The sequence below is a fragment of the Moschus berezovskii genome, chromosome 1 (assembly GCF_049115385.1).
Source record: "Moschus berezovskii isolate FMDL1 chromosome 1, NW_MosBer_1.0, whole genome shotgun sequence".
Classification (NCBI taxonomy): domain Eukaryota; kingdom Metazoa; phylum Chordata; class Mammalia; order Artiodactyla; family Moschidae; genus Moschus; species Moschus berezovskii.
Genome location: NC_142460.1, coordinates 54,840,987 through 54,866,838, shown reverse-complemented (window position 1 = coordinate 54,866,838; position 25,852 = coordinate 54,840,987). Strand labels below are relative to the sequence as shown.

At 38.0% G+C, this 25,852-nt stretch overlaps 1 protein-coding gene across 4 annotated transcripts in view; it reads left to right on the top strand.

Moving 5' to 3' along the window:
- VGLL3 (vestigial like family member 3) overlaps positions 1-25,852 on the top strand; it is a 56,085-nt gene that overhangs the window by 4,204 nt on the left and 26,029 nt on the right. For 2 of the 4 annotated variants that reach the window (XM_055422068.2, XM_055423301.2), the window contains exons 2-3: positions 8,319-8,604; positions 18,231-18,761. In XM_055422068.2, coding sequence (XP_055278043.2) covers positions 8,319-8,604; positions 18,231-18,761 — 817 coding nt within the window. The remainder of the gene's footprint in view (positions 1-8,318; positions 8,605-18,230; positions 18,762-25,852) is intronic. The other 2 variants (XM_055422600.2, XM_055424152.2) reach the window with 2 other exon arrangements.

The following is a 25,852-nucleotide window of genomic DNA, read 5'->3' as shown; positions in this document are numbered from 1 at the left end:
TTCCACTTAAGAGAATTAAAAGTCTTGGGAGGCAGAACTCCAGTTACAAGTTTGTAAGGGATTTTTCAAGCTCTTTCTCTGCCACTTTGGTTAGGTCATAAAATCTCTCCGAGATTCTGTTTGTTAGGGAAAAAACCCTGGAAAACACACACTTCAACCTTTCCTTTTCCAGATGGAGAAATGCATGTTTATAGGGCTGAAATGCCTGACTAAAGATTTCGAAGCTAATGGGTGACAAAATTAGGACCACTGGATCCCCTGCTCCCCAGTATAGCATCTTTCCACCATACCATGTGGTCCCCTAAGTTTTTTTTTTTTTGCTATTGCACAATAGGCTTATTTTTGTCTTTAGTGCTCCAAATCAACTTTTTGATAAAGAAGATTAATATGTAGTAGATTCTTTGGCCTTGGGGCTTGAAATTCTTTCCAAGTCCTTGGTCGTGTACGTTTTTAGTTTAGGCATTCCAAAGTCCTTTTGCAAGCATTTGTATTATGCTAATGACTTTTGCTATCCATGTCGCATCCTTTGTTGATGAAGCAGAATATCAGTTAGCAAATGAACATGTATTTATTTGAAAATAATATTCAGGACGTGGTATTAACAGTCAGCTTTAAGTGCTGTATGTATCATTGCTATTCCAACATAAGTTTAGATTTATTAAGAGGAAAGCATATAATTACATTCTAAATAGTTTCAATACACAGGCCACTTACTTAAGTGGGAGGATCTAATTTTCTTGCAACTGTAAGCGAGGACTTAAGTGGATTTGTAAAAGTCCATACAGGAGTTCTTTGAGAAAGAACAGCCTCTCTGATTCTATACTACACAAAATAGCTTGACTGTAGGCACTGAAGTTTCAAGTGCCTCAGAGCTTTATGCTCCCAATAACTTTCCAGCCAGAAAATTCAAAGCCAGAAGGAAAATTAAACTTTAAACTAACTAAACTGAACTGTTGTCTCTGGCAATCAACCAAAATGGAGATTACAATACCGATAGTACGGGCAGGCTGGAAATCCATAAAATCACATGCAGTAAGGCTTCATTCACCAAAAAACCAAATGCCAGGACAAGGAAGCATTCTGTGGAAATTTCAGTTAAGGATATTTTCTCTCAATGCATGGAAGTTCTTCTTTACCTAGTGCTTGGTAGAGGCCCGCATCTCACGGAGGTGGAGAGGATCGGGAGATGATAAAGGAAATGAGAGTGATCAGGAGGTAGAATGCTCCTTCATGGTACCTCTTTGCTCAATGACAGAAGAGATGCTGTGCTGACCCAGTTTGGCAATATGTACATTTCTATCTTATATCTTTCTGTGCAAAGGGGATTTTCAGTAAGACTAAAAATATTATGCTCGGCTATTATACAGAGTGAAGTCAGAAAAAGAAAAACAAATATTGAATATTAAAGCATATATATGGAATCTAGAAACATGGTACTGATGAACCTATTTGCAGGGCAACAATGGAGATGCAGACATAGAGAATAGACTTGCGGTCCCAGGGAGTGGTGAAGGAGAGGGTGGAACGAATGGAGATAGTAGCATGGAAACATATATGCTACCATATGTAAAATAGCCAGTGGGAATCTGCTGCATGACTCAGGGAACTCAGACGCAGGCTCTGTGATGGGGCGGGAGGGGGGAGGGAGGTTCTAGGGGGAGGGAACAAATGTATACCTATGGGCTGATTCACACTGGTGTATGGCAGAAACCAACACAATATTGTAAAGCCATTATCCTTCAATTAAAAATAAATAAATTAAAAAACAAAAACAAAACAAAAAATATTATGCTTGGAATGCTTAAGTCAGATTCTAAAGCGAATTTGGAAGTTAAGTGACTGCTGTTCTAAAACCTGGACACTTAACTTGAATCTCATTCTCATAGGTCTTATTTCCAGCTGGCTTTAAAAAGAAATCTCAAAACTGATAAATCTAGTAATATATAACAATTTATGGTATTATCTCTAGGAAAAACATTTTCATTCAAGAAACAAAGCTCTCTAATACTTAAGTTTCCCGACTCTGGCAGAGACCAGTGAAGGAAATAATTTTGGTCAAAACTTTGCACTGAATCTTTCAAAAAACACCTCTTTCAGCAGCTGGTTTTCTACTTTAGCTATTCATTTAGGAAGACCCTAAGAATGCCTTGAACCATTAGATACAAACATTTGCTGCTAGAAGTAAGTCATAAATGCCATATTTATAGATATTTCAGCGGATATCAGATTTATGCCAGTAATTTACAAGTATGATCCGAACTAGGGTAACTGAACTATTTTTCACTTGTTTCCTACTTTAGTAAAGAAAAAAAAAAGGGAAGAAAAGAAAGGAAGAGGGCCTGAAGTGAACAGGTGTCCTTTTCTCTTAAAACTGTATTATTTTAGTGTGCCAAAACACTTGTCCTTAGTGGATGGGGTGAGAGGATTCTGAGGATGCCTCCTTTCCAGTTCCTGTGAAGATAGCTTAAGGAATTACCCAAACTAATTCCTAGGAATTGAGCTAGATGACCTACGTCTGCAAAAATAATTAGTCTTCACTGATCTGTAGGGTTTTTTGGCCAGTGTCCTGAAAAATCAGAAGAGGCAGCCAATGTAAGAAACAAAATTAAGTGTGAATTTGTCTAGAGCTCCAGCATGTTGCTTATTAGGATACAGAATTGTACAAGACCTCTGAGATAATCAAGTCAAAATTCCTCATTTTCAGAAGAGAAAGTTCAGGGCTAGAGGTTTCGGTTCTTTACCCAGATTTATGGACTAGTTTTGGTCAAATCTCCTTAACCATTCCAGTTCTTCTTTCTACTGTGTTCCCTTCCCATCTGGGATTCTTTAGAAGCAAGAAGAGCAATTAGTAATTTACCCAGTGTTACTGTCTTATTTTCTCATATTCAAAAATTTTTGAATATTAGCTACTTGGAGAAATTAGACATTTAGCCAGGTAGATAAACCCTCAAGTTCTCTTTATCATTTTCCTTACAACCTTCTCTCAAATGCTGTGACTATCATTTTTGTGGCTCCAAGTCTTTGCACAATGACTGACACAAAGTAGGAATTAACTGACAATTCCATGAATAATAGCTAAATTTTTAAAAGTGAAATCATACCCTAAATCTAGTAATAGGATTATACAAACATACCAGAAATTTATACATCAGAAATGTTTCATTCAAAGCAGTCTGTTTGAGAGAGAACACATACCCTCATGATGTGATCATTGCTTAAAACATTTTGGGAATGCAAATTTTGAAATTCTCTCTCAGCCTGTGGCACATTTTTTTGAACATCTTCAAAACTGGAAAATTTTCATGCTTTAAGGGGGTGGGTTTGATTTTTTGATAATGACCAGAATCATTGAGCAGCAAGTGTGCTCAAATAGAGCCAGTGTTACTTTTGATTTGCTTCTCCTACTGTTAAGAAAAATAAAAACACACAAAGCTAACACACAAGTCTTGAGGTATGAATGTATCTTGTAAGTTGACTCTGCTCATATTTCCAAGATAGTATTTTCAGAAAAATTTTATTTTGTTTTTGACTTGCTAAGGGGACAATACATTTCTAGATATAGAAGGGCAGATTCCTCTAGGTACACATATATTTTGAAAAACAATGCTTTATTTAAAAACCATATTTTGATATGTTTGCATTCCTAATTTTTAAATGTTATAAATAACTTTTGACTTTTCTTAGCATATGATACCATGCTGCCTGTGGGCTTGTTTATTCAATTAAATATTATATAGAGGCTCATTTTCTTTAATCTGTTTTCTTGGCAGATGCTTTTTAGTCAGTCAGAAAAAAGTTCTAATCCCATCCCTGCCATTTACTAGTTAGATGCTGGCCAAATAAATCAGCTTTTGCGTATATAAATTGAGAATAATTATTTAGACTGAATATTTGTATACTGGTGAGAGTTAGTGAAACAAAATACATCAAAGTTCTGTGAACTATCGTCCTTATCCTGATCCTCATCCTGACCTCCCTCCACCTGATTCCCCCTCCTCCAAATAGACTAAGGGTCAAAACTTCAGGTCTCTCTGAGATAGATTTAAAAATCTGTTATTCAAGTAAATTCAGAAAAATATGATCAAAGAGCAATGCACTGCTTTATGGGATTTATAGTTTTGAAACATTGACTAGTTTTGAAACATGGGCTAGTGGTCCTTTCTTATAGGCCCTAACCATGTCTGTCAGGATAAAAGAACCATTGCCTTAGAAAAGATAGTCAGTAGAAAAAAAAAATTTTTTTTAAAGTTATTTCCAAATATTCAGTGATTCATTAAAATATTTTTGTTTCCTTAGGAAAAAGTTTCCACATATGCACAGTAATCATTTGGCATTTTGTAGGCTTAAGCCTTGGGGAGTTAGTGGTATTTGGCTCCTGACGTGGAAGTCTTTCTCTTGTCAGACAAATCCTTTCCCCGGCACATTCCTGTGCGAGTTTGTTTCTGCTGTGCCTGATGGCAGTCTGTGAGGTGGTTTGGTATGGTTTGCACTGCCTAGCCAGACTTCCTTCACACTGCTGCTTTCAAGTCTTTCAGAGTTAATTTTAACTTTGTGGCTGTTAGCTCAGTCATTGTTTCATCTAACTGAGGGTTATTTTACCTGAAGAAAACTTGTTATTATTCTGCAGTGAGGGGTACATTCAATAAGCCAACTTGTAGTCTTTGAAATTCCTTCTGATGACTTATTTTTGTTAACAATTCTTAAGTGTCCAGTAAGAAAAGCATGAATACTTCTGACAGACTGGGCTATTTTTAGGGAGTGATAGTGCATTTTAAGAAAAATATGAACCACATTGCCTTTCAGCCTTGATTCAAGAAATCTATCTAGGTTCTGATGATTTGAGATTTATTTTCAACGTTTTGAATTTTGTATATTCTTTTCAAGAACAAAGATCATGCTCGGGAAGTTTCATTCCAAGGAGCATACACCAAGTAAATACAGAATATGGCAACAGCGTACATAAGTAACATACTTAGATTTTTTTTTTTTTTTAAGGCAAAGGATTGATTTACAGCCACAGAAGAACAGATAACAGAAGGTAGTCAAGGCTTAAAAATCAATGGGGAGGAAGATTAGGATGGTGTGAATGTCAGCATGTGAATCAATTGCTGTTTTAATTTTGTGTTCCCGTTTTCCTCATGCTCACACTTAATGTTTAAGAAATGTGTAGAAGTTCAGTGTTGGCCTTTTAGGAAGCTATCTGGCTAATCAGATACTTTCGAATTCTTATTTTAACCAGTGAGTGATGTTGATGGTGAGGTCATCAACGTGCTTGTGTTGTAAATATAAATATTTAATTGGTTCACTAAAATTTGTGAAAATTGATGCAACTTTATCTCAAAAAAAGTGAAAGAGGTGACAATAACTATGCTTTATGTCTTGTCCACTGGTCGATAGTAGGCTCCTTTTCTATTTTATTTGTTTGATAAGCTGTAACAAATTCATTTAATTAGTAGAAAATCTGCCCCAAAAAGCTAGGAGAGAGAAAAAAAAATTTATTATCATCCCCCAAGTGTATTTAAATAAAGGCATATAATATAGATATTTATGTAGCTTTGTGTGTATTTAAAAGGAATATTTAAATATAAACTTATATAAAACCATATGTATATATATAGATGTATATTATATATAGGAAATATAAAGATTATAGAGAATCAATGCATCCATTGACAGAGAATTGACAAATAAAAGGTATTTTGATACAGTGGAAGATTTTGCTTATTTTTTCCCATTTCATAGTGAAAAATGTGTACATTTTAGATTAGTTTATCTGTATCCAATCACTTAACAATTGGGCAAAAAGAATAACATGAAATTATATAGCAGTTAGAAAATTGTGTAATCTTTAATAGACTGAAAATATACACTTTAAATTCAACAATGTAAAAATGTAGCAGCAATGTAAAAATTAAGCCAGCAACGTAAAAATTAAGATGTTTTATTATCATCATTATTGATCATAATACTATGCTATATCTGCATACAAATGGCAGCTACATTTGTATTTGATTTGCAGTTCTCAAGTCTTTCACATATAACTTATTTAAGTATCAATTTCTAATTGGGATAAAATAAACAATTGCCTTTCTTTGGATAGTTAACATATCCAGGGCTCTTTCATTTAAGGAATAAATGTTAAAATTAAACAAATGAAACAAGTAGATGCAAAGCCTGACTCTCACAAACTGATTATGTGCTGACTGTTAACAGGGAAGAAGAAATCGATTTAATAGATAATACTGAACACTTGTGGCAGTGAAGCCACTCTGCAGTAGTTTTAATATAAAAACAGTGCTTATTTCTAACAATTCTGAGAATTCGGCAGAGTGTGTGCATTTGCTTAAAATCATATAACTTCGGTAAATGCACAGTGTCATCAAGAAATTATACTATTTGTTTAACTTCATAATGGAATTTATAGTCAGGAGTAACTTTAAAGGTCAGTTCAATTTTATATTCTCATTTTATATATAACCTATGGTGTTTTTATTATTGAAGCTAAGCATAAACATGTTCAAATCTGTGCAAAACAGATTGTAAGAATTTTGTAACCACTTAATCATTACAATCACTATTATTCATCAGCAAGACATGTTCACTCACAGGGAATGAATTATCTATTCATCATGAATCGATAACCCTACTGAAGCAAATTTTAAATTAAAAGGAATATATATGTATGTAGGTATGTATGTATATGTATGTACACACACACACACACACACACACACACGTATATATAATAGCCCTAAATAATAACCAATAGCTTGTAATGTGCCTGAACATTTCAGAGCCTACCTCACATGAGAAAAACATATTCATTGCTGGGGAAAGGGTTCAGTTTTTTGAATGATGCATTTATAATTTGTGGCTATAGATTTTGAAGCTAGTAGTTACCGTTAGAAACATTAAGAGTCTGGGTTATGTGTTTTGACAACATTTGAAAGTCTATGCTTACTGATATTCTAGAATGATTCACTTCTTATCTATTTACATTCACTTTCCAGCATGCATTTTTCTCTGAAATAAGAACAATGATATAACAAATGGTCAGGTTTTGTAGGTATACAGATGATAGCATGCTCATTTTGTCATTAAAATAATAAATTTTATCACTTTTTAACAGTATCTTTTTATATATAATTTACAGTGAAATTGTTGATTATAAAAGTGTTATGTGCTCAATGGAAAATATTTGGAAATATTGGAAAGCAGGAATAAGAAAATAATAACTACAAGCCTACCACCCAGAAAAAGAATACAAAGCATAACATTTTGGTGATTTTTTCCACACTACATATCCTCCCCTGCCTCTGACACACATACACACACATGTGTATATCTGTATATTTTTTGTATTCATTCTGGGCCCACCTTGTACGTTCTGTGACCTTTTGCAAGTTACTTCACTTCTCTGTGCCTCAGTTTCTTCATCTTTAAAATATGGAGGAACAATGTTTGTTATAGGATTGTAAAGATTAAATGGGGTAATGAATATGATATCAGTCATAATATAAACTATTTCTATAGCTATGATTATGTATTTTGAAACTATTTTAAAATTATCAAGCACTTTTCACTTTGATTTGAAAGCCATAGTAGCCATTGCTAGTACTTGTATTATTTTCAGTAAGTCATCATAATACCTTTTTTCCCTCCTTTTATGATAATGGTGGTAAGTGGAACATTAAAAAATATGTTCCATGCAAAACGGATCTTCACACAGGCTTGTTTTGTCATTTTAGTTTGATTTTTGAGAAATGAGTTCAGCACATCTGCCAAATCCTTTTGTAAGATGCTATGTTCCTGTTTTTATTTTAGTGCATTTCATTTATGAAAAGCTCTTTTCTTCTCTACCCCTCCCCCAGGCAGTGAGGCCTCTTCCTCTATTTCTCCCCATCCTGAACTATAATGTCGCTGTACATTAAATCTTTAAAATAGAAAATTGGAACAAAAGTGGAAGGGATCTGTCACTTTCCTTTTAAAAATTACTTCTCCTTTTGGTATACCTAGGTTAAGGAAAATAAAACAACAACTGCCTTTCACAGTCTGAGAATATACCATGGGATAAAGGACATTTTTTTTTCCCATCAAATCTGAAATAACAGTCCTTTTTTCAGGGTGGGAAGGAGAAAGCTGGTTTGGGGAGGAGGGTGGGGGAGATGGAGTAAAGCAAATGAAGAAGAATCAGTTTGCGAACATATGTTAATATTTAGATTCTTTTTTTTTTTTTAAGTGAACAGTTAACTAGTTAATGCTTTTTTTTTTTTTTTACAAACTGTCTTTGATACTGTGTTTTGTTTATTCCATCCCAGAAGAAGTTAGCGGTATACAGCAAGATGCAGGACTCTCTGGAAGTCACCCTTCCCAGCAAACAAGAGGAGGAGGAGGAGGAGGAGGAGGATGAGGAGGAGGAGGAGAAAGACCAGCCTGCCGAGATGGAGTACCTTAACTCTCGCTGTGTCCTTTTCACTTATTTCCAGGGAGACATTGGGTCAGTAGTGGATGAACACTTCTCAAGAGCTTTGGGCCAAGCCAGCACCCTTCATCCAGAATCTGCCATTTCAAAAAGCAAGATGGGGCTAACCCCCTTATGGCGAGGTAAGAATTCCAGAGCAGATGCTCTCCAGGCCACTGGCTGTGTTTCGCAACCGTCTGTACCAGGTTCCAGCTGGAGACCTGCCCCTGGAGGACGGATATCCACTCGCTTTTTAATTTTTAAGGACAGCAAGGAATTTCTTTCAGACAAACAGCTGGATCAGTTTTGTCACATGTGGAATGCAGGGTTGGAAAGGATGCAGTCACACCCCTTAAATTCCTCATGGAAAGTAGTGATGCAACCGGCCTGAGTTTATAGTGGCAGGACTGAGCTGCGAAGCACCATTCCTTAAGCCCCGATGGCCCAATTTGGATCTCTAAATAATGGGCGTGCCTGGATCAGCGTTTAAAAATTAGCTCTTGCTCATTCCACTAGGTGCTATGTGGTGACATAGCAGAGATCTGAGTCTGCCCCAGGAATACAGACTCTGAAATCCTTGTGTGTTTACTTGCTTGATGGCTTACTCTGTTCCACTCTGTTGTGATGCTAACTCTTTGTAGTGTACAACTTGGATATCAGTGACTGCCTGGTTTCTGCATTTGTTTGTTTGTTTGTTTTTTAACCTCAGTAAAGCAAAGCAATAGATTGGGCTTCTCCTTTATTTCCCTCTCCATAGAGGTCACAGAAGTGTGTTCAAATCTTATTTCTGACTCACAGAAAATGATCAGGTGACAACTTAACCGGGATAATTGCAACATTAGAGAAAAAACAATCCATCATTCCAATGATCATTTTAGAGAAATGCATTATGAATGTTTCTTCTGAACTCACCTGGTTCCAAGAAAAATCTAGTGAAATGGTTCTCAAAGTGTGGTTTCCAGGACTGGGAACATGAACATCGCAAGGAAACTTGTTAGATATGCAAATTCTTGGGCTAAGCCCCAGACCCACTGAATCAGAACCTCAGAGGTAGAGTAACCTATGTTTTAACCAGCCCTCCAGGGATCCAGGTGCAGGCTCAGGTTTGATAGTTGTCAATCTAGTGCTGTGAAAATCACAGATTGCCGCCTCCTAACTCAGACCTTTGAATCAGACAAAGGGTCCAGAAGGAGGCTCGGGGAGTTATTGTAACAAGTGCCCCAGGCGATCCTTGATGAGGGAAGGCTGGACATTTGTGTTAGGGGCGGGTGCGAGGTGATGAGTGGCCGCTTCCTTCTCAGCATCAGTAGAAGGGTTCGTACTTGCCTGTCTGCCTGCATTTCCTTCCCTTTCCTCTTCTCCCCCTCCATTCTATCCTTTCACCATCCCTCCCTTCTCTTCTCCCTCCTTCTAGTAAATACGAAAACGTTAATATACACAGAGACTGTAAAGTGGAAGGTGGAATCCATACTCAAGTGACCTAGACCTTGATATAGGTGAATTGGGAAGCATACTGCTTACTTGATTAGTAATTATGGACTTACCAAAGAAACTTAGTCCTTCAAACACTAAGATGCTAATAGAACCAATGATGTCCTATTAGATAGCACATTGTGAATATTTTTAAAAACCGTGGAGAGTGGAATTAGGGAAAGTTCAGTGACCTAGCTGACTTTAATAAAGTGTTTGATATATCAATAATAAATCCTATCATGACAGCCAGTCCTGGAAGAGTGAGTGAAACTGTCAGTCATTCAGTTGTATCCGACTGTATGTAACCCCATGGGCTATATTCTGCCAGGTTCCTCTGTCCATGGAATTCTCCAGGCAAGAATAATGGAGTGGGATGCCATTCCCTTCTCCAGGGGAAAATGCAATGCCTAATTCTTTTAGCATACTGACATAATGCAGCCCAGTGACCACTGAACTTGGAACATAGGAATGAAAGTTCCAAATTACAAATAGATGTAAGAGTGATTGTCTAAAGTATCATAACCAGAATAGTTTTAAGTGAAGTGTTGTGTAAATGTAACAACTCTACAATTCAGTGTTTTGCCATAATCTGCATGACTTAATGGAGAGGACCTTTAGAAAGACGTCAAATTTTAGCATTGAAAGGGTGAATAATGGTAGTGTTTTAGTATTATTAGAATTTTCTTGGCATTATCTCGAATTTGGCCTACAAATCTGTCTTCTGTTTAATTTATTGACATTGACTTATGCAGCAGATATTTATTAAGGTCCTGCTATGTTCTAGATAGTGGGAATCTATCAGTGGACAGGAGAGTCCACTTGTACACTCATGAAGCTTTCTAGTAGAAGAGACAGACAGTAAATATATCAATATATTGAGATGCAAGGTATTGTTTTACCTTGTTTTATTTAGGGTGACAATAGATGGTCTAAGATTTTTATTTCAGTACATACCCAAAGGTAATAAGAATGCTTCTCATCACACAAATATCTAGAGGGAGATTACTGAAGACAGGTGAAACAGCCAGTGCAAAGGACCAGAGGAAGGTTCCAACTTGAATATTCAATGAGAAGCCAAAATGTTGGTTTAAGTGGAGTGAAAGGAAAAGGTGTAGGTAGAGACCAGAAATTTTAGAGCTTTGTAAGTTAGTTTATCAGAGAAGCACAGGCAAACACAGCATTCTCTTCCATCTTCATCTCTCCCTCTTCAGCTAAGACTATATGTGTCCTATTTATCTCACATCATTTCCCCAATACTCAGGATAATGCATTTCTATATGAAAAATATGGAATATAAATTGAATGATCAAGTAATTAAATTAAACGAACCAAATTCATACCATGTACCCAGGATAAGAAAACAAAAATGTCCTTAATAGAGAATTTATAGTAATAAGTTGTATGAAATCTTTGGGTACAGTTTTATTTATAAAATAAGGGACTTGAATTAAGGGATTGTTGAAGTCTTTTCTCCATGAAGTTGTGATTTCAAATGTATTATTTACCATCCAATTGTAAATAAAAATTGCCATAGTTGTAAATTGGTGTTTTTAGTTAAGTGTACATAAGTTGAATAAGATTCATAGGAAATCCACAACATTAAATTAAGGATTTAGTAACTATGCTATAGAAAAGTGTAATAGTGATTCCCATGTCTGGTGAAGAGAGCTGCTTCAAATATTGTATTAACTGCCAAAGCAACAGCAGTTTGCATAATGCTGTCTTTGGTTGGATTATGTTTGGGGTTCAGAATTGGACCTTATTATTGCCTGGTGGCAATGTTATCCTTGATGCTCTAAGTATCTCTGAGAGTAGCTTCAACTATAATATGTGTTTATTATTACGCATCTCCTATTGTTGTTGTAAAGATTTTCTGATGATGTATATGAATAATTTAGCATAGGGCTTGATGCAATGCATTAACTGAAGGTCAGATGACTTTTCTCTCTTACTTAAGTAAGTTTTCACTCATTTGGTACACAGAAAACCAACCTTGTGTCTTTATTCAGAAACATTGTTTTATGGAAGTTTGTACTCCTGACAAAAAGCGCAGTGTCTTGAACATACTAGATACTGAAGGCTATTGACAGTTTTGATGGTCATGGCAGTAATACTTTATGAGGAGCTGTTGACCAGCTGTATTAAGTTAAGGGGTCTAATTTATGGCATGAGGTTTTTCTACAGTGCTGCACAAGTGCTGCAGTGCTTCAAAGGAACTTAAAATTGAATTATGTTTGATTGCAGAATATATTTCCACAGTAAATCTTCAGGCAAGTGATAGAGTGTCAGCTAATGATGGAATCGTGGTCATACTTTGAGCTTGTATCTTGGTGGACTTAGGAAAGTCCTCTTTAGATGTTTTGTGACTTTTCCTGTCAAAAAATTGACAGGAAATATTTGTTCTTTATTAGGCACAACATCACATGAACTACCTCTTCTCCTGCTATATCTTCTAATGGGTTATACAGGGCTTCTCAGTTAAGAAACCATAATGAATCTGATTGTCTCATCCCATCCAAATAGAAACATCAGCTTCAAATATATCTATTCACTGATTTCAGTGCTTAAGTTTTATTACAGAAAGCTTGTATGTGTGTGTTTGTGTGTGTAGGAAAAGGGAGTAGTTAAGTCAAGACATAGCCAAATAGATCACTGACTTAAAAACTATGCTGAATGGTAAACTTGATATATTTTTTTTCTTTTTGTAGTTGCAAAGCAAATATATTTGGCATAATTGATTTACACAGTGTCTTCTTGGAGCAACATTCTCATAAGAAAGATCTCTCAAAATGAGCATTGAACTTAGACAGCAAAAAGGAAGAAGGGGAAGGAGGGCCTGTCTCTTGGGTCAGCTGACACAGGGAAGGAGAGAGTTGAGCGGCCTCTCCAGGAGGCCATTGGAAGTGATTTCTGTGGGGAAGTTTAAAATAAACACCTTGGAGAAAATTGAGGCCTGGTTTATCTTAGTTACCTGCCTTCAGGGATTATGGGCATCTGATAGCATCCTGTGAAATTCTCATTTTGGAGTCACAAAGACTATTTTGAGCAACTCTAGAACAAAATAAGTGGCGGGTAATCTTTGTACATAATGGTAATGCTTAATTACGGAGTGACAGGTAACAGTGGAGCAGATATCATTTCACCTCTGACCCCAAAATTTATTTTTATAGAAATTAGAACAAGAGGAAGAGAATTGTAGACTGAGAATGGAGGAACATTGCTTTCCACTAAGGTTAATTAAAAAGGTAAATATTATCTTTTAGCATGGATGTTTTCAGTCAGTATTAATTCCAAGAATATGTTTTCTGGAAATTTTTAAGATCTTAAGAACCCATTTTTCATTTTAATATAGTCTTCATTTTTGGTGGCTCAGACAATAAAGAATCTGCCTGCAATGCAAGAGACCTGGGTTTAATCCCTCGGTTGCGTAGATCCCCTGGAGAAGGGAATGGCTACTCACTCCAGTAATCTTGCATGGAGAATTCTGTGGACAGAGGAGTCTGGCGGTCCCCAGTCCATGGGGTCACAAAGAGTCTGACATGACTGAGGGGCTAATACTTTTACTTTTGTTTTTTTTTTTTTTTCAAAATTAATAAAATATTTTTTAAATTATATGTTTAATTTTCTCTTGCAAAAATGTTTACCTTTAGATTCTTTTCAGAGAAACTGAATGTTAATGTAAAACGTATCCCAGCTACTGTGAAATTGAAAAGAACCTCTTGATGTACCATGTTAAGCTCTTTTATGTCTCTAAGACATATTTCTGTTAAAAATCACACCAGTGAGATTACTGGGTATGCACTGGGTGGATTGTATTAGACAATTAATTTTTTTTTCCTTTTTGTTGTTGTTTAGAAATAGGGTATGTATGTTTGTGTGTAATATTTTTTAATCCCAAATGCAAACTGAACCAAAGTATATCTAGACATTTTGTACGTGTTAGACTCAGTGTGAATGTCATACAAATATTGTGTCATTGAGCCCAAAGTCACCATAGAGTGTTAATATCACATAGTTCTGAATTGCTGAAAAGTAATATTGCATGGAAATACTGTGTGCAGTTTTTCATAAGCTTTTTCATCCAAAAAATGTGGCTGTGATTAAATACTTGTAAGCAAAGAGTCATGTAATGAAAAAAATTTACATACATATGAAATAAGCATACTGATTTCCAGGCATGAAACAAAGAATATCATCTGTTTCTTTGTATCAAGAATTTCTTTTTTAACAATCAAGATACCAGATAGTGATTTTGAAATGTAGACTTGCCCACAAACATATTTTCTATTCAATGTATTTTCATTTATTTGTAGAATGCAACATTATTTTTTCAAAACACTGCATTGATCTCTGCAAACTTTATGTTAATCTCAGGAGACACACTGACTGGGAAAATACTAAGTTGCTTCTAATTTGATTTTTCCCTGGCACATTTTAAAGCTTTGTTCAGCCTTTATGGGGTGCGTTTTTTAGAACAGACTTCTACTTTCAATGATAACATGTTCACTAATCACAATACAATATGTAATAAATAGGATAATATTTTTGTAAGGAATTTTTAAATTATTTATATTTCTTCATACATATCCAAAATATGTAAACATCTGTAAAATAAAATTAGTCCTATGGACATGAATGAAGGAAACAAAAGGAAAGCATCCAGGAAAATGACATATACTCTCTGTACTTTTGACATTTTAAAGGGAGATATTAATAAGGAGATCTCTATCTCTGGCACACACCTGTGGGTTGAGTTCAGCTGTTATAATGGAATTCTGGTCCCATAAGAGATAAAACTTATGAGCAGAATGAAGGGTTTGGTACCAAAGATTGGATCTCTGAGAGCAAAGGAGCAGATCGGTGATGGAAAAGCTGCACTATGTAATATAAGAAGCTTCTATAAACTCTTTTATGAGTTTTAAACTTTAAATGGTGACAGCTTTCACTGTGAGTATGATAGAAATATTCTACAAATGTCCATCATTTATAGGCTTCCTGGGTGGCACTAGTAGTAAAGAACCTGCCTGCCAATGCAAGAGACACAAGTGACATGGGTTCAATCCTTGGGTCAGGAAGATCCCCTGGAGGAGGGCATGGCAACGCACTCTGGGTATTCTTGCCTGGAGAATCCCATGGATAGAGGAGCCTGGCAGGCTACAGTTCATGGGGTTGCAAGGTCAGAAATGACTGAAGCGACTTAGCACTGCCATCATCTAAGGCAAACTGAATTTTCTTCCTACACCTCACACAATTTTCCTTCTTGTCATCAGTAGCCAGGTTTCACATGTAAGAAGAGGACAATGCTTAAATAGATCACATTTGCCCAATGCCAGTAGGCTTGAATTTAAGTGCTATTTTCTAATAGATTGTGATTGTGATAAAACTAAGTCATTCGAGTAAAACTGTGCCAAATCTGCTGGAAGGTTTGAAGAATAGTTTGCTTTTCATCTTTGCCTCTACAAGATCATCATCATTTACGTTTCCTCAAGGGTTTGAGATCCAAGGAGATTCTGGGCAGGAGCTAGGGGGAACTTGCATTGAGACACTGAAAAGTTGTCTATCTGTGGATGGGGTGGATGATAGCTTTGCCGTGAGGCTGATGGGGAGAGAGAGGAAGAGCTTACAGTGTAGTGACTTAGCCTTTAGTGAAGCTAAAGAAAGAAAATATTTGAAACAACCCAGTGATTGTTCATCAACAACATAATGATTTATGTTGATCAACTAATTATGTTCATCAAAATACATATATGGGGGTTGAGTCAAGTCACTTAAGATTTCCCTGAGGTAAAAAAAAAAACAACTATGTCCTGGAAGTTTATGAAACTTTTATTAAACTTTTATAAAAGTTCATAAACTTTTATTTCACATAAACTTTTTCATATAAATTTTTATTTCACAATACTTCTTGATATATCCTTCATTCCATGGAGATATCTAGCAAGGTTCTTTTATGTGGAACACAGTATAAAAATACTGTTGTACTGTACATGCATAACTAATGTACTAACACCCTTATCTTTACAGATAGAAATAATCCATAGGACATTTCACAGAATGATTAGAAGCATAGGGCCAGAAGATATTTGGAATTAAATGAGCTCAAATGCCTTATATTTGATTGGAAGACACTAAGCCACAGACAAGCCAACAGATCACTTGGGGTCCTACAATAAGAGAGGATGATTGCTGGATACCAGCTCTCAACCTGGGCTCTCCAGACTCCCAGGCCAGGGCTTGCTCAGTTACCTGTACCAGAGGCAACAGGTTATGGCTGGAGTAGCTATCTCTCTAAATACAGGTCTGACCATAATCCTTCCTAGGAACTATACTCCATAAAAATTAATTTAAAAAGTAAAAATAAAACTTTCTTTAAGCTCACTAGACCTCCTCAGGATGGTATCCACATTTAGTGCATGGCTTGTAAGGCTATGAAAAGCCAACCTAGTCAGCATATTAAAAAGCAGAGACATTACTTTGCCAACAAAGATCTGTCTAGTCAAGGCTATAGTTTTTCCAGTGGTCATGTATGGATGTGAGAGTTGGACTACAAAGGAAGCTCAGCACTGAAGAATTGATGCTTTTGAACCGTGGTGTTAGAGAAGACTCTTGAAAGTCCCTTGGACTGCAAGGAGATCCAACCAGTCAATCCTAAAGGAGATCAGTCCTGAATATTCATTGGAAGGACTGATGCTGAAGCTGAAGCTCCAATACTTTGGCCACCTGATGCAAAGAACTGACTCATTTGAAAAGACCCTGATGCTGGGAAAGATTGAAGGCAGAAGAAGAAGAGGAGGACAGAGGATGAGATGGCTGGATGGCATCACCAACTCAATGGACATGAGTTTAAGTAAACTCCGGGAGTTGGTGATGGACAGGGAGACCCGGTATGCTGCAGTCCATGGGGTCGCAAAGAGTCGGACACGACTGAGCGACTGAACTGAACTGAACTGTAAGGCCATACCCATGTGGGTCCTTCTTGGACCATAGTATGTTTGCCACCATCTGCCCACTGAGTCCTTTTTTGATCTCTTAAATGCTGCTTTGTGCAAGTATGTGTACTTCTGGCCTTTCTCCACATACTTTTTCATTAGCCTTAAACACTCTTCCCTAACTCTTCATATGGCTAGCCCTCCTGACCCTTTTGATTTTGTTGTTACTTTCTAAGCCAGTTTCAATGCCCTGTCTATTTCCCCTCCTGAGAGCACAATCTAAGTTACATTGCTCATGTTTATTTACTTCTCTGTTCCCTGCCAGATGTGACTGAAGATGGCATCTGTCCAATCATCCCTAGTCACCCCATGTTTCACACATAGTAGGTCATCTGTAAATATGTCATGAACATTGAATGGAGAAATTGAAGCAAAGCTGGGACTTGTTCTCTCTCTTGCTTATTTATCTCCAAGTGCTATTTTTTTATATCATTCACCCCTTCTCAATATCTCCTCCAATCCACAACCCACCTGAATTTCCTCCACTCATGATTTCAACAGAATTTTCACCAAATCTAGGTGTTCAGGTTATAGTTACAAGTGTGCTGACTTGCGGCACAGTTGTGATGAGTGACAGCCATTCCTTGCTTCAATTTCCACATCTCTAAAATGTGGATAATAACAGTAACTACTTCATAAGTTTGGAGTGTGGACCCAATGAGATCAATCCATGAAAAGCTCCTGGCCTTGTATCCAGTACTGGGTCACTGACATTAAATGTGAACTATTATTATTTTCAGTCCAGAAACTCCCAGACCTCTACAGAAAAACTAAGCTGGGAATACATCCTTCTTGATGTAAAGTGAGTGCTGGCAAGTATCCTTAAGTATGATCTTACTTCCGTTTGTTTGTTTTGGCATTAAAATGGTTAGTTTGAGTGAAAATTGTATTTGCCTTTAAAAGAAGTTGGTAAACATCATTTGCAATCTACCTGAATCATGTCATGGCATAAGCTTTTTTTTCTAACCTGTGACGTATGTACCCGTGACCTCTGCTCAGACCTAACGGCATTAAGACACACAGGAGAAAGCGAAGTTTTCCAGTCCTAGACTTGTCCACCTCAGCCTAGGCAGTGACCGCCTAAACTAAGCCAGCAACACTAGGGACTCAATCATTATCTGGGCCCCTGCGCATTGGCCTGGCATGAAACCTCAGAGTCTGGTATCATTACCTGGTATCATTCACCTCTGTGTGGGGAGAAAAAGAGTACATACTCATTAGCTCGCTTGAAAATATTGCACAAGTAGAGGCAAGTCTATCCCAGAACTGAATCTTATGTAAATAATGTTATTTTTCTGTCTTCTCAGACAGCTCAGCTCTCTCAAGCCAGCGGACTAGTTTCCCGACTTCCTTTTGGACCAGCTCTTACCAGCCCCCACCCGCCCCCTGTCTGGGGGGCGTTCATCCTGACTTCCAGGTCACCGCACCCCCGGGCAACTTTCCGGCCGCCGACCCCAGCCCCTGGCCGGGACACGGGCTGCATCAGACTGGCTCCGCGCCTCCGCCTCCGGGGTCGGAGTCCTGGCACTACCCGCTGGCATCTCAGGTGAGCCCGTCCTACGGCCACGTGCACGACGTATACATGCGGCACCACCCCCCGCACGTGCACCACCGCCACCACCACCGCCACCACCATCACCACCACCCTCCTGCGGGCTCCGCGCTGGAGCCGCCTTACGGGCCCCTGCTGATGCCCTCCGTGCGCGCGGCCAGGATTGCCGCGCCCCCGTGCGACATCACAAAGACAGACCCGACGACAGTCACCTCCGCTACCTCAGCGTGGGCCGGAGCCTTTCACGGAACCGTGGACTTAGTGCCGAGTGTGGGCTTTGATGCAGGTGAGCCCGGCCGTTTCCTCCTTCCTATAGAAAGAAGAAAAATGCCTGAAATGAGTCACTGAAAATGGAGGGTGTTTTAAACATTTTGAAGTATTGTGTTTTCTCTTACATCGAGAGTTAAGCTTTGTCCATATGGTTTTCAGTTCACCGTTTTGCAGCAATTCCTGCATTCCTGCAGAAACTGATGTGACTACCTGAGCGAGGTCTCAGAGCTTTTCTCCTATTTCTTAAGCTAGTAATGTTTATTTGAATTGGAATCTCTGGTACCTTATGTTTACAAAGATTTGAGCACATTGGTTAAATCTCCCATGTCTCTGTACTCTCTGAGGGTGATGTGTAATGCCTGACAATTCAGATATAGTATGTTTCAGTAATTTTCCCTTCGCCCTTTCTGTCAGATCTTATTTATGATTTATAAACTAAACTGCTTTCTGAAATGCAATTCATGGAATATAATCATGGTCTTTGATTATAGAATTAGGAAACGAATTTTAAAGGAATGGATTTCTCTTCTCTTCCTACCCGTTTCCTTCCTCTTCTTTTGTCTTTTGTTATTTCCCTCCTTCCTTCCCTCCTTTCCCTCCTCCTCCTCTTTCCTTTCTCTCTCTCTCTCTCTCTTATTTTAAAGCATCAAACTTAAGAGGCTACTCAAAAATTTATATTCAACAGATTTGGGAAAAAAATAACGGTAAGGGAAACATTTCTTCAAAGGACATTCAGCTCCTCTCTGGAATTCGCTAGTTCTGAAAGCCATGGTGTTAAATGCTTGAGCTTGGTTTTTTGACTAGACTGCTCGTATTAATAGTGTTATTTGTTCCAAGTTCACAAAAATCACAAACATCAGAGGCTAAAAAACAAATCAAATCAGTGATTACATCCCCAGAAACTACATTCTAAAGTCAGCCACCACCACCTCCAATCCCAGGTTCTTTTCTGAGAATCCTTGTGAAAAATTAGGACCTTCTTTCCAGGGGTTTAGGGAAACACACTTTTTAATTTTTTATAAATTTTAATTATTTCCTTTTTTTCCCCTTGCCATGAGAAAACTCACTCTTTTCATAGTGTTCCTTAGTTTTTCTCTTAGTGGTGTTGTTCAGTCACCGAGTCACGTCTGACTCTTTGTGACACTATGGATTGCAGCATGCTAAGTTCCTCTGGCCTCCAGTACTCCCTGAATTTGCTCAAATTCTTGCCCATTGAGTCAGTTGTGCTAACCATCTCATCTTCTGCCACCCCCTACTCCTTTGGCCTTCGATCTTCCCATCAGTAGGTTCTTTTCCAGTGAGTCAGCTCTTCCCACCAAGTGGCCAGAGTATTGGAACTTCTGCTTCAGCATCAGTCCTTCCTTATTCTTCGTGTGTTGTTCAGGTGCTCAGTCATGTCCAACTCTTTGTGACCCCATGAACTGCAGCACACCAAGCTTTCCTGTCCTTTACTATCTCCCAGAGTTTGCTCAAACTCATATCTGTTGAGTCAGTGATGCTATCTAACCATCTCAGCCTCTGCTGCCTCCTTCTCCTCTTGTGTTCCATCTTTCAGATCATCAGAGTCTTTTCCAATGGGTTGGCTCTTTGCATTAGGTGGCAAAAGTATTGGAACTTCAGCATCGGTCCTTCCAATGAGTACTCAGGATTGATTTCCTTTAGGATTGACTGGTTTGAACTCCTTGCAGTCCGAGGGACTCTCAAGTCTTCTCCAACACAACAATTTGAAAGGATTAATTCTTTGGCACTCAGTCTTCTTCATGGTCTGGGCTTCCCAGGTAGCGCTAGTCATGAAGAACCTGCCTGACAATGCTGGAGATATAAAAGACAGGTTTGATCCCTGGCTTGGAAAGATACCCTGGAGGAGGAAATGGCAATCCACTCCAGTATTTTTACCTAGAAAATTCCATGGACAGAGGAGCTTGGAAGGCTATAGTCCATAGGGTCACAAAGAGTCGAACAAGACTGAAGTGACTTAGCACAGCACACATTTCTTTATGGCTCAATGCTCACTTCTGATCTGTACATGACTACTGGAAAAGCCATAACTTTGATATATGGACCTTTGTTGGCAAAGTGATGTCTCTGCCTATATTTTTAATATGTTGTCTAGATTTGTCATAGCTTTTGTTACAAGGAGCAAGTGTTTTTGAATTTCATCACTGCAATCACTCTCCACAGTGATTTTGGAGCCCAAGAAAAATAATCTGTCATTGTTTCCATAGACGTTCCCCCATCTATTTGCCATGAAGTGATGGGACCAGATACCAAGATCATAGTTTTTTGAATGTCGAACTTTAAACCAGCTTTTTCACTCTCCTCTTTTACATTCATCAGGAGACTATTTAGCTCCTCTTTGCTTTCTGCCATTAGAGTGGAATCATGTGCATATCTGAGGTTGTTGATATTTCTCTCAGCAATCTTGATTCCAGCTTGTGATTTATCCAGTTGGGCATTTCACATAATATACCCTGCATAACATACTCTGCATATAATGTACAGACTTGATGTACTCCTTTCCCAATTTTGAACCAATTCATTGTTCCATGTCTGCTTCTATTACTTCTTGTCCTGCATACAGGTTTCTCAGGAGGTAGTAAGGTGATATGATATTCCTGTCTCTTTAAGTATATTCTTAGTGTAGGATTTTAAAGCTGAATGCCAATCACAGCAGAGAACTCCACAGAGTAACAAATGCACAGCATCCATTTATGCTCATCCTAACCTAAGTAGAACATCCTTGTCTTGATTAACTGGTTCTCTGCTAAGCTTTACAATGTTGGTTATTGCCTAATGTCACCAATTTCTGCTTCCTGTTTAGTCTTTGGGTTCAAGCTGCTTTTCTAAACTATCAGGCAAGAACTTGGTTCTTCCTCTCTGTAAGAAGAGAATGTGATGGAACTAACCACCACAGGTTTGCCTCCATCCTTTGCCACATACTAGTAGTGTGAACTCTTGAGTCATTTGATGCCTTGAGCCAGATCGAGTGAGAATCCCAGTGAGTTAGCTGCCATCATTGGCAGCCAGTCTCTGAATGCTCTCAATTTCCCAGTACCTGTGTGGTCAGGGTTAATAATGCTCTTAGAAGCAAAGGGAACATTTTCTTCTTTCTTAGTTTGGGCTGCTTCAGCAGAATACTATATACTGGGTGTGGTGAACAACAAATATTTAGTTCTCACAGTTAGTTCTCTGGGAAATCCAAGACCAAGGTGCCAACACATTCAGTGTCTGGTGAGGGCTCACTTCCTGATTCACAGAGACTTTCTTTTCAATGTGTCCTCATTTGAGGTGGAAGGGACAAAACGAGTTCTCTGCACTCTCATTTATAAGGGCATTAATCACATTCGTGAAGACTCCACCCTGATGACTTAATCTCCTTCTGAAGGCCTCACCTCTAAATACCTTTACATTGAGGGATAACATTTAGCATGTGAACTTTTCAGGGATATAAGCATTCTGGAAGTGGATGTGATTGCCTTTGCTCTCTGTTTCTGTCACCAATTACCTACTTTTGTACTCATTAATTTTGATATGAGCCTGATTCACTGACTCATTGTTCAGAATTTTAGCTTGAAATAATCTCTTTGGAATGAAAAGTCATCCTCTTACCTTCAGGAAGTAGATTTTCATTCTCTGTGAAGAATCTAGAGAGAACCCATGTGGATATATTATATAATAGTTCTTAATGCTGAGCTATGAATTAATATGTATTGAGTACCCACTATATAAGATATTTCCAGAGATATTTTATATATATATTTATATAAGATATGCTATAATAATTTATATGTTATAATAAATATAAATATATAAATAACACATTTATTATATATTATATAATAATATATATTAAAATAATAAAAATATATACATATATTATTGGTTTTAATTCTTAAACTAAATCTGAGATGGAGCTTCTCCAATTCAGTTACTAATAAGGAAATGGCTCAGTTTTCCTATCTGAAAACATCTTCCAAAATCTCAAATGCCCAAGCTATATTTGATCAAAATCTGCCCCAAACTAAGGCATTGCTGGGGTAGCATCTGCCTTTATATGTAGGTGAATGAAACTGTTGATTAAAACTGTCATATTAGACTGTAAATGATTAATATTAAGGAATGAAGATTTATCTATAGAACATATGTAGTGCTCTTCTTTGTCATTGTGGGTTTAGGATGATGATCATGATTCATTCCTGTCCATAAGTTTACCCCGTTGAACAAAGACAAGGGAATCAAGAAGATAAATGTAAAATCATAGCATAATTATCACCTGTGTGTGTTTAGTCACACAGTCATGTCTGACTCTTTGTGACCCCATGGATTGTAGCTCTCCTGGCTCCTCTGTCCATGAGATTTTCCAGGCAAGAATATTTACGTGGGTTGCCATTTCCTCCTTCAGAGGATCTCCTGACCCAGGGATCAAACTCAGAGAGCCATTGCATCAGTACAAGTTTAGGCCAAATTAGAAATCTTAAATTAGGCTTACTACCACAATTGAGCTTCCTGGAATCTTTATCTAAATTTAGATTCTGGTAGATCCAATCCTACCGAAATATTCTCTTCAGAGACGATACCCATAGACATCTTCCTTGTCACAATTTAGAACCTTGTTACTGTGAAAACGATAATGATTGGTCAGGTTTGCCACAGAAAAGTATAACCTGAGGCATGCCTTACCTTACACAAATAGCAGAAGGAGCATGCATCTGCCTGCATGAGGTCTGACCCCAAAAAGAGAGGATGGAAGGGATGAAGCCTTCAGGACTCATTTTCCTCTCCTAAACTCAGGCATCATATCAAATATCAAATCTCTCTTCTTTTAGGAAGGGTTAGGAGTGTTACTGAAGAAAGTAGGGAAAACCACTAGACCATTCAGGTATGACCTAAATCAAATCCCTTATGATTATACAGTGGAAGTGAGAAATAGATTTAAGGGACTAGATCTGATAGAGTGCCTGATGAACTATGGATGGAGATTCGTGACATTGTACAGGAGACAGGGATAAAGACCACCCCTATGGAAAAGAAATGCAAAAAAGCAAAATGGCTGTCTGAGGAGGCCTTACATATAGCTGTGAAAAGAAGAGAAGTGAAAAACAAAGGAGAAAAGGAAAGATATAAGCATCTGAATGCAGAGTTCCAAAGAATAGCAAGGAGAGATTAGAAAGCCTTCCTCAGAGATCAATGCAAAGAAATAAAGGAAAACAACTGAATGGAAAAGACTAGAGATCTCTTCAAGAAAATTAGAGATTCCAAGGGAACATTTCATGCAAAGATGGGCTTGATAAAGGACAGAAATGGAATGGACCTAACAGAAGCAGAAGATATTAAAAAGAGGTGGCAAGAATACACAGAAGAACTGTACAAAAAAGATCTTCATGACCAAGATAATCATGATGGTATGATCACTCACCTAGAGCCAGACATCCTGGAATGTGAAGTCAAGTGGGCCTTAGGAAGCATCACTATGAACAAAGTGGAAGCTAGTAGAGGTAATGGAATTCCAGTTGAGCTCTTTCAAATCCTGAAAGATGATACTGTGAAAGTGCTGCACGCAATATGCCAGCAAATTTGGAAAACTCAGCAGTGGCCACAGGACTGGAAAAGGTCAGTTTTCATTCCAATCCCAAAGAAAGGCAATGACAAAGAATGCTCAAACTACTGTACAATTGCACTCATTTCACACTCTAGTAAAGTCATGCTCAAAATTCTCCAAGCCAGCCTTTCTCATTAACTGAGAACTTCCAGATGTTCAAGCTGGTTTTAGAAGAGGCAGAGGAACCAGAGATCAAATTGTCAACATCCACTGGATCATCAAAAAAGCAAGAGAGTTCCAGAAAAACATCTATTTCTGTTTTATTGATTTTGCCAAAAGCCTTTGACTGTGTAGTTGACAATAAACTGTGGAAAATTCTGAAAGAGTTGGGAATCCCAGGCCACCTGACCTGACTCTTGAGAAACCTGTATGCAGGTCAGGAAGCAACAGTTAGAACTGGACATGGAACAACAGACTGGTTCCAAATAGGAAAAGGAGTACATCAAGGCTGTTATTTGTCACCCCACTTATTTAACTTATATGCAGAGTACATCATGAGAAACGGTGGGCTGGAAGAAACATAAGCTGGAATCAAGATTGCCGGGAGAAATATAAATAACCTCAGATATGCAGATGACACCACCCTTATGGCAGAAAGTGAAGAGGAACTACAAAGCCTCTTGATGAAAGTGAAAGAGGAGAGTGAAAAAGTTGACTTGAAGCTCAACATTCAGAAAACTAAGATCATGGCATCTGGTCCCATCACTTCATGGCAAATAGATGGGGAAACAGTGGAAACAGTGTCAGACTTTATTTTTTTGGGCTCCAAAATCACTGCAGATGGTGATTGCAGCCATGAAATTAAAAGACGCTTACTCCTTGGAAGGAAAGTTATGACCAACATAGGTAGCATATTAAAAAGTAGAGACATTACTTTGCCAACAGAGGTCCGTCTAGTCAAGGCTATGGTTTTTCCCGTGGTCATGTATGGATGTGAGAGTTGGACTGTGAAGAAATCTGCACGCCAAAGAATTGATGCTTTTGCATTGTGGTGTTGGAGAAGACTCTTGAGAGTTCCTTGGACTGCAAAGAGATCCAACCAGTCCATCCTAAAGGAGATCAGTTCTGGGTGTTCATTGGGAGGACTGATGTTGAAGCTGAAACTCCAATACTTTGACCACCTCATACGAAGAGTTGACTCACTGGAAAAGACTCTGATGCTGGGAGGGATTGGGGGCAGGAGGAGAACGGGACGACAGAAGATGAGATGGCTGTATGGCATCACTGACAAGATGCATATGAGTTTGAGTGATTACCAGGAGTTGATGATGGGCAGGGAGGCCTGGCGTGCTGAGATTCATGTGGTTGCTAAGGGTCGGACACGACTGAGCGACTGAACTGAGGAGTGTTTTCAGTCAGTTTGCCCAAGAAACAGACTCTAAGACACAATTTTGCTTGTAGAAAATTTGTGTAGTAGTGTTCTCAGGACATCTTTGTACAATAAGAGAATTAACCAGGAGAAGTCTCACAATGAATAAGTTCAACAGAAACTTAATGGATTTTGCAGG